The 13793-nt window shown below is 37.0% G+C and overlaps 1 protein-coding gene across 2 annotated transcripts in view; it reads left to right on the plus strand.

Moving 5' to 3' along the window:
• The first annotated feature begins 219 nt into the window (after positions 1–219).
• The window catches only part of LOC121405949 (ras-related and estrogen-regulated growth inhibitor-like), a 40682-nt gene continuing 27108 nt past the window's right edge, over positions 220–13793 (plus strand). The window contains exons 1-2 of one of the 2 annotated variants that reach the window (XM_041596940.1): positions 220–483; positions 5781–6385. In XM_041596940.1, the coding sequence (XP_041452874.1) occupies positions 6205–6385 (181 nt within the window). In that variant the 5' untranslated portion in view covers positions 220–483; positions 5781–6204. Of the gene's footprint in view, positions 484–607; positions 1676–5780; positions 6386–13793 lie in introns of those variants that run through there. The other variant, XM_041596941.1, reaches the window with a different exon arrangement.

Consider the following 13793-nt stretch of genomic DNA (forward strand, 5'->3'; position numbering starts at 1 on the left):
TGAAATATACTGGAATAAGACAGCAGTTAAAATTTAGATACATGACAAATGACGAAAATATTACATTTTATTGAGAAAAAAAAATAAAGAGTTAGAAGGGGGAGTGGAGGTGGCTACTCTCTCTAACGCCCCCCCCCCCACCGCCCACAATTCTGCCAAGCAGCTGTGGACTGTCATCAATTGAGATCGTACCGACTACGACGTTTCGACATATCGATGACTCGACGTACGGTCGGGTATACGGACGAAAGGAAAACATTCCTCTTCCACGCGAGCATGCTTGCTTTGTTTACTTGACACGAGTAAGACATCAGAAGCTCGATTGAGAATGGTGGCGTATACCCAACCGGCAGCTGATCGCACAGGCTCATTGGGTGGAATCGAAAACCAAGTATCATCCGTCTCCTCATCATCTGCTTGGCTTACTTGGCGTGTGTAGTGGAAGTGAATGAAGGGTTCGAATGGAACTTAATGCACATTAAGGTGAGTTGGATATCTTACTGTTATTTGCTTTAATTAAGTTTAATTGCCGTAATCGTATTTTTTTCAAAGACGATGTTGCTATTTTATTTATATCGTTTTGTCGATTGGTAGTTGTTGTTTTTTACCTGATTGCTAAGAAAGATGAATACTTGAAAGCAAGCAACCATAGGACCAACGGCTGCATATAGCTCTCAGCCGTTTTGATCATTTTATTCGTCATTTAAGAACTTTATATGAATTGTGTTTTTTTTATCTGTTAAAGAACGCTCACTAAGAAGTTGAAGATTAATTCATCTCAAACAACTGACAACAGAAGAGTAATACGATATCGATCATTATAATAGCATTGAAAGTTGCAACTTTACACTTTAAATTTATGTTGCTATTTTCTTTTTCATTTCATTTGATTTATCCCAGTAATACAATAATAGCTTTTTTCAGACAGTACAAGACAGATATACAAGTTTTGAACAAACAGTTGTTAATGATAAGATTGCTACATCAAAGTAATATAATATTCCTCCATGCGTGGTACTTTACTAGATATATTGCAGAAATGCACAATATGATCCTTGCAACAATCGAGTGGTTCCAGAGAGTCCATAATTCCATTTCCCGATTCAGATACAGCGTAAACCAAAATTTGAAAAAGAGGCAAAAGAATATTAATGCATGCTATATCTTCATAGTCTCGTTTCAACCGTATTTCTCTGGCATATTGACCGACTGCTTAAGTATTTGAGCGCCACTGCGTGCACCATAAGCAAACAGATTTGACGATAAGAATAACCACACTGAAATAGTTCTCAGGTAGTAGGATCCATGGTAGAAGCAAGCCAATAATAATAATAATGATAAAACAAAACTTCCGTCCACTACGTAATCGTGCAATAATTAGATCAGTACGGGACAGTATTCCAAGAAAAATGCGCGTTTTGTGAGTGGAAATTGTGCAGGAATGCGGACATTGAAGACGAAGTTGCCCAATGTTGGTTTTCAGGAGGTATAAAATCAAGTTGACCTAATCTTCATTCTTCAAAATAAATGTTGTCCACGACGCCATCATCATTTAATGATCTGGGCCTTTTCCTAAACGAAGACTCACTAATATATAGGCCTACGGTGGTTTGTGAATGATATCGCGATAATTTTTGTTTCTCAACTTATTAACTGGCCAATAAAGGACTTCTGTGTAAGTAATAATAATTAGATATTCTCTAGATAAATTTCGTTTGGGCATGTCTGAGTTCAGTGCTTGTAAATTGGTACGTTGTTGTAATTTGGTAATTTCAGTAATCGAATTGGGTGAAGATTAGCATGTGTATGCACTTGTACCACTGGATTGATGGATATAATTGTATTTTGTCAAAGGGATCGAGAGAATGTAGTGCAATCTACACGTTTGATAAAGACAATATACTTCTCAATTTATGTTACCTTTACTATTGTACTCAGAAAGAATATTAAGTACTTCTTTCTGAATGTATCATTGATTATAACTACATCTGAGGGGGCATTTTATGTGGAATAAAGCTAACTCCACCTCTTTCAGTCTCAGAACTGCAAGATTTTGTTTTTCTTTTTACTGAAATTTATGGGTACCATGACTACGACAGTACGGGTTAATTGCATCTCATCATCTTTAAGTTCTAACATATGTATGATCATGATGATACATATATACATAATTATATAAGTAAATTTGGCACTATATGTACAATGGCGTATTAGCATCCGAAGACACCCACTCAACATGGCTACACAGTCGCCTCGTTTGCCAAACAAAATTGACATCACATTTTGCATTTTATTGATTTTATGAGCTACAAATATCCTATCGATCCAAAATCGGAGCTTGTTTGGTTTTAAAGTATTTTATTTTGTGTGTCAAATATGCTCTTTGTTCGCCAATCCGAAGGTGCACCTGCAGTTTCCTGTAGTAGTCCGTTGGAACGTGCAAGACAGGTGTAACAACCATTTTGCTTATATTGATAATCGAGGGGTTGCCGTCCTGTGCCCAAATCTGGCGAGCACGCCGAACATTTTCCTCGATCATGTTCGTATTACAAACTGGCTCCGTTGATAACTTGGCAGACTTATTGAAAGTAGGGTAAGGGTTCGGTTCCAAAATAAATCAAAGCAAAGCTAATGAGGCCGTTCATTTTAAGTTATGCATTATCTTTCCGTACCTTCAATGATTATCAAGACGACGGTGATTTTTTTTTCGGGGGGGGGGGGTAGGATGAGAATAAAAGTGCATTTGTGATGGGAGGCGTCTGGAAACGCTGGAATCGCCATTTGACGGTCATTTTCACACGGTTGTAGGAGATTACTGGAAAAAAGGAGGGGAGTTGATTTTTTTTACTACTGCTGCTACTACTACTACTACTGCCATGGACCTATTATGTTATTGTTAGTATTATAATTATTTTCATACTAATAATTCATTATGTTCTTTATAATTATTATATAAACAATAAAACTATTACCATCAGTATTATCATTATAATATTTACCATGATTATCATCGTCGTCGTCGCCGTCGTTATCATCATCGTCGTCATTATTAGCATTGCTCTATGACGCCAAGTCAGTAGGTACAGCTTATGTATGCTACCTATGTTCCCCCTGTACTGCTTCATTTGTTGACGGTTCACCAAGGATTGTGAGAGGGTTGTTTGACCTGTATTGAATGTCACCGTGTTGTCATGAAGTCTGCCACTGCCAACCTTGAACCGTGACTTCCAAAGAGTGGCGTTCATCTTGAATTTCTAATGGTCCATTTCAACGTATGAGAAACCGAGAGGAGCGTTTACAAGTAATCCAAATAAAGCGTTTGCTCCCTCGAAGATAGGTTTTAAAGGTATGATGTTCACGAGGTTTCGCAATTGGCGTGATAAGTTGTAACAAGAAAATCAATTCAGCGTTTTGTACAGTTGTGTTCATATCATCAATTCGTTAATTAATCAATCAATTCATTCGTTATCAATGTACTTGGGTATCTAATGTCTACTGGCTTTCTTTGTATGGATTCAAATTTATTCAGAATGTTCGTTGCACGTGAATCTTCAATAAAAAAAAATGTCCCTGTACTCCTGATAAAAAGAGGAAAATATTAAAAGTCTACAGATAATTGACTTAAAAAGTAAAATGGTCGCTACCAACTGAGTGCAATTACAATGGACACTCGAACACTGCCCCCTCCTAAATATTGAATGAAAAGGGGAAATAAAAAGGGATGGCTCGTAGATTGGATATTCATTTTCAATCTACTCTATTAGATGAACCGGTCAAAGCTATCGGAGCATGCGCGGCGATTTATTAAGAATTGTGGACCAATTGTGCAACCCTCTTTAATAGACAACAAACAAAATTCGAAATCCAAGGGGGGGGGGGGGGAAACCCTCATCAAGCTCCCGCGCCCGCTCCAGATCGCGGAAAATATTTCAGAGGGATGAGGATCGAAAGCGTCAATGGTTTCAACGTAAGGATAGGGCTCCATGGATAGGTGAGTGTTGGCATATCGGAGTGGGCGGCGGGGTAACCATTGCAAATTGATATCAATGAGGAATCACGATAAATGAAGATTAATATATTATTGTATTAATAACGGTAATTTGATTGATAGATTTATAAAAAAATAGCTGGAGAAACGGAGAAGGGAAATACGTTGGAGGCAGTTTAATCATAGCAAGAGCAAATTTATCTCCCCAAAAGAGAACATGATGAAGAAGTAGGAATCCTATCTCTTAATTCATATCGATGGAGATTCATGTGTGCTTTCAAATCTCCTAAATGGGTAGAAAATATGAATATATGTATTTTTCCTTTTCTTTCATATTCCAATGTTCAACGTACCTCTTTTTTAAATTCTAGTGAGAGGTGGAATCACGCATGAAGCCATTTCGATGTCCTTTGCAGAGTTCGGCATCTGAATTTTATCGGGGGAAGGGGGGGGGGGGGATAAAAATCGGTGTTTCTCTGCATGCTTGGAAAGACAATGCAAGAAACCGGGCATCTGATGCCTACGGCATGGCGTATAAACATACAGTTGACCGTGAATGCATCATCTGAACCCTGTAACGGTATCCCCGAAATATCTACGAAAAAATAAAAACCCAGGTGTTTATGGAAAACTCGCAGTGGGTCGATCCCCTGCTGTTTCTGGTTGGTTCTGATATGCAAGCAGGTCTTATTGACTTTTTTAAAAATGTTTAGTGTTGATTTCGTTGAAACATGCATTTACAGTAAGTCACATGCTCTCGCGTGACCAAACGACCCCCGCGATTTTCCGCAGAGCTGTGCCTCCTGGAGTTGAATGAGTTAAGGGGCGCCTGTAAAACGAGTTTGCTTGCGGACACGCGCCTCTCTTGGGGAAGGACGGGTTTGATATTAATTGTGACGGAATATTGGCCTCCCCGTGTTGTTATGCGACGTGTTATGAATTTGAATTTGAGACGATGTGGCTCGCGTGGGGTGGATATTGATAGTACGTGTCTGGTTAAGGGATAGTGCTGCGGGCATTTTTTTTCCACAGTTCGACGCCCCTCCATTTGATCGACCGACCGGGTATATAATTTTTTACCGACTTCACTCTGATCGATTTTAATGATATACCTTGCAATATATTATCTTGGAGTTATCTTCTACGTAAGGAAATGTGTCTGAGATTGATATCCTATCTCTCTAAGAAATTACATAGACCTACGTCGTGACGAGATGATAAAGTGTTCACATGGCGTTTCCTAACAAAAAAAAACCCATTACACTTATGCTCCACAGCATAGTAATTAAGTACTCCAATGTCCTGCAATTAATTGAAAATATGAATTGATTGAAATGAAGTCCTAAATTTTTACTTTTATCCAAATTAATTCTTAGTGTATAACAAACCTCTTTCGCTTTTTGTTTTCTTTTGTTTAAAATGCAACTGCTCTATGGTAATCATAATTTGATCATTTCATTCTCGTAATGATTAATGAAAATAATGGATCTCTTCTCAATTTCATCAAGATTTGTCGGCTTGCAAACATTTACCTTCACATTAGTAAATGTGTTTAGTATCAGTTGTATACGGAGGCGGCTCTAATATACCATGGATCCTACTTAATAAGCACAAATTCTTAAAAAGCTTTAGTTATTTTAATGAACGAAAAAATATAGTGATTTAGAACGGGCTGCTTTTTTTAAGTCACACTTTTTAAGTCATACTTGACTTAATGAAACTGTTGCATGAACTACGTCTGATACACACGCTCAAGTTTCTAATCTTTTATCTTTTTTTTTCTTTTATGCAGTTGCATCAAAGTCCCGATTCACCTTATTCAAGTTCCATTTTTTCAGCCAATCAGGGTAGACCAGAGTGTGAGCAAGTTGACGTCATCATACCCCATCGGCCAATCAGGAGCTTCTAATAGAAGCCATATTCAACGACGGGCAGCTTCGTGAGGCGTTCCGAATGTGCAATCAACCATGCGATAATAGAGCGAGAACTGAGCATTACTGCACCATTCAAGTTCATTCACTTCAAATGGAATTCATTCATGCTGATACACATAGGCGCAACGCGTTCAAGCATCTCGTGTGATTCGAATTGAACACCATCACTTTTTGACTTACCTGGAACCAGTCCGTTTCACCGAATTTCAAAGGATTCGTCAAGAAATTGCCATTATACTCGTGGTTCTTGGTCGTGCTTTCGCTGCTTCTACGCACTGACCGATGACGGCAGATTTGGCACGTTGGACCCTCGAGACGCAGCCAATTATCTCCATGTGCGGGTACCAGCAAAACCGACGAACACCCGAAGACCGAGTGGTGCCCGAGAACTTGAAGTCTGCTGGAGACAAAATGGCCGACGCTCGCATCGTTGTGCTGGGCGAAAAGAAAGTCGGAAAATCGGGTAAGTTTAATGAATTCTTATTTGGCCGGGTGTTCTTAACCCCCACAAAGATAAGCTACAAAATGTCAGTTTTTTTCTTCTCTTTTTCCTAATTAAAGGAGAATAATGTTTGAATCATTGTTTCTAAATTAGAGCGGGAGCGAGAGGAAAAGAGAGAGTTGATCTTTGTAAGTACAGATGATAGGAACAGATGGGATGCAGAGAGAGAGAGAGAGGGAGAGGAGAGATGGGGGATTAGAAGCTGAGCAAGATGATACTGACCCACAAAATATGCCTAATTGGTATTCATAATGCATTTATACGATTTTATTGGCAATGAGCCACACTTTTCATTATACATGGCTTCGTGAAAGTGACGACTCTTTTTGGCATGTAACTATCCTATCCCTAGTTTATCCTTTTATTGTTTGTTTTTACTCTCATTTTATTTATTCATTTAAAATTATTTATTTATTTATTTACAAATTTATTTGTTTATTGATTTATTTATCTCTATGTTATAATTTTTTTTTTGGGGGGGCCGGGGTCATGCGATGTTTGTTGACCAAGTGACGAATATTTTTCGGTTGACAGAAATGGTGATATAGTTTTATGCGTACTCCCCCTCGTTTTAGAAGGGTGTCTGAACTTTAGAGCCCATATGCCCTGCTCGGATCTTGTGTAATCAGTACGAGAGTATCTTAATCTCAATTAACGATTTGGAATCGCTCAGCTAGTCTTCATTCACACCCACTTGTGCGATTAAGTTTCGATGAGGGTCTGTAGCTGCAGACTTCATACATCAATATGAAACCTTGCTCATGGGGTCCCATGCAATTTGTGGAATTAAATTGATCGAGGTTTGTCAAATTTAAGTGCATTTAGTCCTGCCAGCGGAAAATGATCGAAGACATTACTGCGAGCACCAGGTCTAAATCCCAGGGAATAAAAAACTTCATGTGGAGATGTTACCCAGTGGCCTACCAGCACCCACCCCCCCCCCTCTCCTCTCCTGCGAGCCTCTTACAGTCATATGTCACCCCAGTGTAATGAGCAAATAAGTAACTAACTAAATGATAGTAATAATAATATTCATAATAATAATAATGATAATGATAATAATGAATAGTAATAAATGTGCTAGAAATAATTACAATAATAATAATCATCTACACTCTATATCTTTGTTAGAGGGGTGGACTGTGACTGGCAAAATACGAGAAAGTAAATCTCGTTTCGCTAGCAGAACCCTTTTTAAAATTTATTTTTGCAATTACATTTCGCATGTATCTATTTGGCAGCAAGCTATACCGTTATTCATTCATAAATATTGCATTATTTTAAGTTTATGTGACGCTCAATAGAAAAAAAATAATTCGTTGAGTCAATTGCCGTCGAGACACTTGTCTCTGGTGGACAGAAAATATAAATGGCAAACTAATGACGCATGTACAGTATTTTGCCTTCTTAGTGTGTAGTGAGTTGTACCCCACAAAGCTAACTAATTTATTTTGTAAGAAATTTATTCGATGAAACTGTTTTTTCTACTCTTATCATTATTTTTTTTTGAAAATATATACTCCCAATACCTGTACATGTTATATGAATTTTATGATAACATATAAGAAAACCATATACAAATCATTTAATGCATGGTTTTATGGGTGTGATCACCCACTTCTCACTCGCATTATTATTCAAGTTGATAATTGAATTATGTATAATTTCACACTTGAAAGAGACCGGTTTTCTGAGACTTCATGCGCCTGAATGTTTCCTAAATTACTCTTTTGAGAAAGTGAAAATACTTGATCTAAAATAGTTCTTACTACCAAAGAGCTGTTGCGGTGCTTCTTTGTGCTTAATCAATGGAAGTTGGACTTAATCCTGTTTAATGAACAACAAAGCAGTTAATCTACATGTGCTATCGCACGCTTACTTATCTTCGGATTTGCTTTTTCAATTATACCACACCTTTACAATGCCTTTTGTATTACGGGTAGGTATTGATTTTTTTTCGTTCACCTCTAAAATAAGATTTTGTACTGAGGAATGGGACCGAAATTATACGTTTTTAGGCTCCGTCAGAGGAGAAAAGTACAGCTAGAGGTATGAGTTCCTTCTTGTGTTTTGTTAAAACCTCGATAAATATTTTTTTACAGCTTGAGTCTTTCAATCTGCAAAGGGTTTCTTAAGATGATTTTATAAGAAAGGAGATGAGCAATTCAGGACATCTTTACCGCTTTGTTTTGAAAAATCATTTTTTTAAGATAACAAACTGAACGGGCTTACCGAGAAGCATTAAAAAATAAAACAAAATAATTGAATAAATGAATGAATAAATAAATAGATAAATAATAAATAAATGAATACATAAATACGTCTTGCGATAACCAGAATGTTTTATATTATCGATCTTTTATAACTAAAATAGGGACAAAAGTCGACTAAATCGTGAAAGTCCATTAAAGGGGAAATTTACCCTGACAAAAAGTTTATTGTTAGAAATAGCAGTTATAAAATATATTGCCGAAGGTTTGAGAAAAATTCATCAATGAATGGGAAAAGTTATTCTTATTTAAAATATTTGATTTGTGACGTCATATGCTTGAAATTCTAATAACTTTCGTAATATTAAATGGATATTCCTCAAACCTTCAACAATATCTTCTGTATTTCTTCTGCTAATTTTTACATTAGAGTTTTCGTCAAGGTGAACTTCCCATTTAACACTTCATATTGTGGCATATGTACTGTATATCAATATGCATGACAAAATTGATGATTTTTTAATTTGAAAATTACCGAACTACTCGTGGATTTCAATTACCAGCTCACGGATGTGTCAGTCATATTTTGAGTTGGATGAACTTGTAAGAACCGGTAGCATAAAAGACCACGTCGGCAACTTTTAGTGAATAAAACCCGCGCAATCCACCGCAAAAAAATAATATATCTTAATCAACTCCAATATGATCAATTCATTATTTACAATATCAATATCAATACTTTTGAACTGGTATGCCTCATTCCTATTTTTTGGACATAAATCATCGGATAAGATATTATCCCATACAAAGTGTCGTAATCTGTGCCGTTGGTGTTAAGCTTGATATATTTCTTCGGCTCTGTTTTGTTGTAGATTCTTGTCTTATATATCTCTATCTGTACCGTTCTATCGCGTGTGGAATAAATCTTCAAATCGATGTCACATCTTAAGCTGTCACGCGTCTGAAAAAGAAGAGAAGTCCTCATCGATCGTCTTATTTCTCTATTCAACTTTGAGTTCATTGCTAACATTCATGAGTGCGATTACCAAGGGCCGGATTAGCTAACCGAATAGGGATTATCTTTAAATAATTGTATTGAGAGTAAATCGCCTTTCAATTAGATGGGCATTGAAAGTTACACCTTGATACCGATTCTAAAAGCCTGTCCGGACATGATTTAACTGGTTGCGTGGCCAAGTGGTAATGATAAAAAGATGGTTCTAAAACATATATAGACAGGGAAGGGAAATGGTTAATGTGAATTTATCATGCTTTGCGTGAAAAATTAGAATCAGCAACCGTTGTGGTAAGTTAGGTTCAATAACGCAGTAAACGTGTTAAGCAGTGTAACTTAGAGTAAGTTTAACTGGTGTCTTTAAGCAATGAGAATAGACAAAAAAAAATAAAACAGAAAGAACTAATGAAATTATATGAATATCAAACAAATCTTAACAGATGAATAAATATTGATACAACAACGAATTATTAATCACAACGCACGAAACCTAGGTCTACGTTGTATGAACTTTGCGAGTACAAACTAAATTAATTCCTGCATTTGTTCTCAACGAATTAGCAATCGGGACTGTTATGCTTATTTTAACAACAGTAAACAATTCAAATTATTTCGTTTTTAATACATTTCCCCGTGTTGCTATCTATACGAGTAACATTTCCATCATCCATCTTGTCGAGGAAAATTAATTTTTAATCAGGCGACTGGTTGTAATTGAACGGAACCGAAACGTTGGTCTTGGTGAGTAGCAAGGCAAGCTTCCGCGCTTGTTGGTAAGATTGCTTTTTGCGCTTCTAAAGATGGGCACTTCATCTCGCAAGATTGATGCAGGTCTTGATTACCCTGTAAGTGCGACCGCACATTCGAAAAAAAAAAAACATCGGGGAAAGTGATTATGCTTCCATCATGGATGGTGGGTGTTTCGCAGATTGCGTGCGGAGGGGTTATCTTGCCTCGTGTTTCGCATGTATATTTCAATGTTCATGCATGATGTATTGTTTTAAATACATTATTGAAGATATTCTCCTTTTCTTCGTAATATGCATCCTCTTATTCCATTAACTGGATGTTGGTCTATGAAGCCATCTTAGTTATTCCTGACATCCATCTCACCATTCAATTTTTGGAATCCAGGTAAGAAAGCGCCAACCGAGAGCATGAGTGGCATTTTGGACAAAATGTGATTTCTGGACCCCGGCGGTTGTTTCATATAAAGCTGTCGTAAGATACGAATGACTTGACGCACGACTGGTGATCCTATTTAGTGCTATCCGATATCCCTATGTAATTGCTTTATGACCTGAGAACACGTTTCAGTCGTGCATAAAGTTCTGCGTAACTTTACGAACAGCTTTGTGAAACACCCACCTGGTCTGGACCCTGAAATAACTCACAACTCTGCGTAATGATTACGCATTGTCCTCTGAATATGTTCCTAAAATATACTTCGGTTTTACTCCAAATAATGCACGATATGCATTTTCTATTTATACTTATGGTTGAGTAAGTTTCACTGAAATTCTTGTAGTCTAGCCGAAGTGCGTAAAAAGGGATTTCAAAGCCTGCTCCAGTGTTTCATCACTGCCGCATCACTGTTATAATTATGAAGTGTTTCAGACTCACACGTTGGGCAAGCCTTGCCACCTGACACAGAGTTTATATTTAGGCCCCTCGGACGTAAGTGTCCCATCTCATCTCCGATTGCTTGCCACATCTTTTAGCAAGGCACATGGTTTCACGATCGACACCACGACCATCAAAACCCCACACTTGTTAGTGATCAGGGGCCCGTTGCAGAAAGAGTTGCAATCAATCGCAACTCTAAAAATCATGCGCAAGTTGATTTTCAAACAATCAACAGCGCGCATTTTTGACTTGCAATTGATTTTCTGGCTTGCGGGGGGTGGGGGGGGGCAAGCCATTACTAAAGACATGGGTAGATCGGACCTTTTCCTTTTTTTTTTCTTTGAGAATTCAACATAGGATGAAAATGTGTTTAACGCCAAGGTTAATATTTACTTTACCAGCATCTGCACCTGCATTGCACCCACTTGATCAATGAAGAAGTATATTTATGTACCATTTTACGAGGCCGCCATCATTTTCAAGCTTAACCGCTCACGATGGCGGTCTCCTGCATTCATTTAAACTTTCTTTTGATTGAATATTGCTTCTTGTTGATATTTATTTTTCATTACTTTATTATGACTATTGCTTTATTACTTTGTAAAACTTAAATGTATCACCTTGATGTTATGTTGCATATATCTTGAATGCAGAAATAAATAAAATGAAATAAAATATGAATGATATCGACCACGATCATTATCAATGAATGGCCTGGAACGTATAACTCTACGATGCCTGTGCCACTCATAATAGAGCAAACATAATGACACCAAAAAATATGGACGTTCTCTTGTCTCCAACCTCCGTTCAAAATACCCAGAAACCACCCCTAATTATAACTATCAAAATATTTTTTCAACAGACAATAAATATCAACCGACTTAGGACAGATTATCATGGGTTGACTTGGAAAGAAGACAGACACGTCAAACATGTGCCTGTTGACGAACAAGACACTCGTTATTTTGTTTTGCAATAATTATTAGTTAAATTACAAAAGAATAATTGATAAATGCCGATAAATATCAACTTACTTTCTAACATTATTTCAAACTACTTTACGATGTAATTTCCAGGTAAATACATAGCCGTTTGGAGTACTCGTAGCCTGAATAGTTCAAGTTGTTCATGTACTGGTTCTTACCCCGAAATTGATTTTTCAATGATGATGAACTTAAACTCACCCCTATTAAAATTCCAACTTTTATTAATTTGCAAGTTTCAAAGGGGAAGAATAGCGCGCTTTGTGGTAACGATACGTTGCACCGTGGTAATGACCCGCTGATAGTCTGATCATAGCATTTCATGGTTATTGAAGTGGGGGGGGGGGCGATTGAAACAAATCAGTCAAATTGACTATATCAGTAGTCAGCTTGGTGCAACTTATATGTCTCTAACATTTATGACGTGCATGTCTACGTCAGAAATAACTCTGTTCTAGTAAAATACGACTAGAAAGTAGTCAGTTATGACTAGAATATAACAGCTGCACCCAGCTCACCCGATTATCTAGTCAATTTTGACTAATTTGTTATGAGAGTGTAGTTCCATCCTCCTAACCACGTGCCCCTTCCCGCCCCGACGGTATTCCAACGCTCACCCTTTCTTATTGTATGTTACAAATTGCATATAATTCAGCCTGGTTTGTGTACCGGATCGATAAATCTTATGTTTGATAAACCCAACATGGTTAGATTGGTCACACTGTCAAATGACTACTCCGGTCTGAGCGCAATTTATATCTATGTATATAGAATAGTAACATTTACCGAGAAAAAACGCTGAAAGGTCAAACCAATGTGATATCTGATGCATTAAACCAGTTGTCAATTTTTACAGACCCTTCACCATTATGATAAAAACATTAATCCGTACTGGTAGAAAAATGTTATTCCGGCGGCATTATACACTTTAGAACTAGTCATTCCTCATATAATATGCACGATATAATCCGTCATGGGCATCCCCATGCTTTTTATCAAGCTCCACTTCACACTCGATCTCACTAAAACGAAAAAAAACATATTAAATTTTACTTCAGTTTTATGAAGCAATTCAACTTCTGTATTTCAAATTAAAAATATAATTCAAATGTTTCCTATTGCAATGTTTTGTAGTATAATTTCTTATTGGTTCATGATATTTAATTGGTCTTTGTGCATTACTGAGTAGAAATGTGAAGGAAAAAAAAGAAATCGAAAATGAAACTAATATATTCTGAAACATTTTCAATGAACAAAAATGGTTGTATTACTTCTATTTCAATTCTGAGTGACAAAAGAAATAGTTATACGAAATATGTCGTTACACGAATAATCTGAAACAGACTTCGCATACTGTCACTATCGATTAAAATCAAATTGGTGTGCCCTCAAGCAAAACAAACAAGACAATATGCATCTATATACAGCAGTCATTCGTAGATTTGGGGACAGATTAAAATGAACCACAAGTTATTCATGATAATTCACGAACTGCGATGAACAGTAGGCCTGTTCCATTATTCCACCGTAAT

This window comes from Lytechinus variegatus, chromosome 19 (assembly GCF_018143015.1).
Source record: "Lytechinus variegatus isolate NC3 chromosome 19, Lvar_3.0, whole genome shotgun sequence".
Lineage (NCBI taxonomy): Eukaryota > Metazoa > Echinodermata > Echinoidea > Temnopleuroida > Toxopneustidae > Lytechinus > Lytechinus variegatus.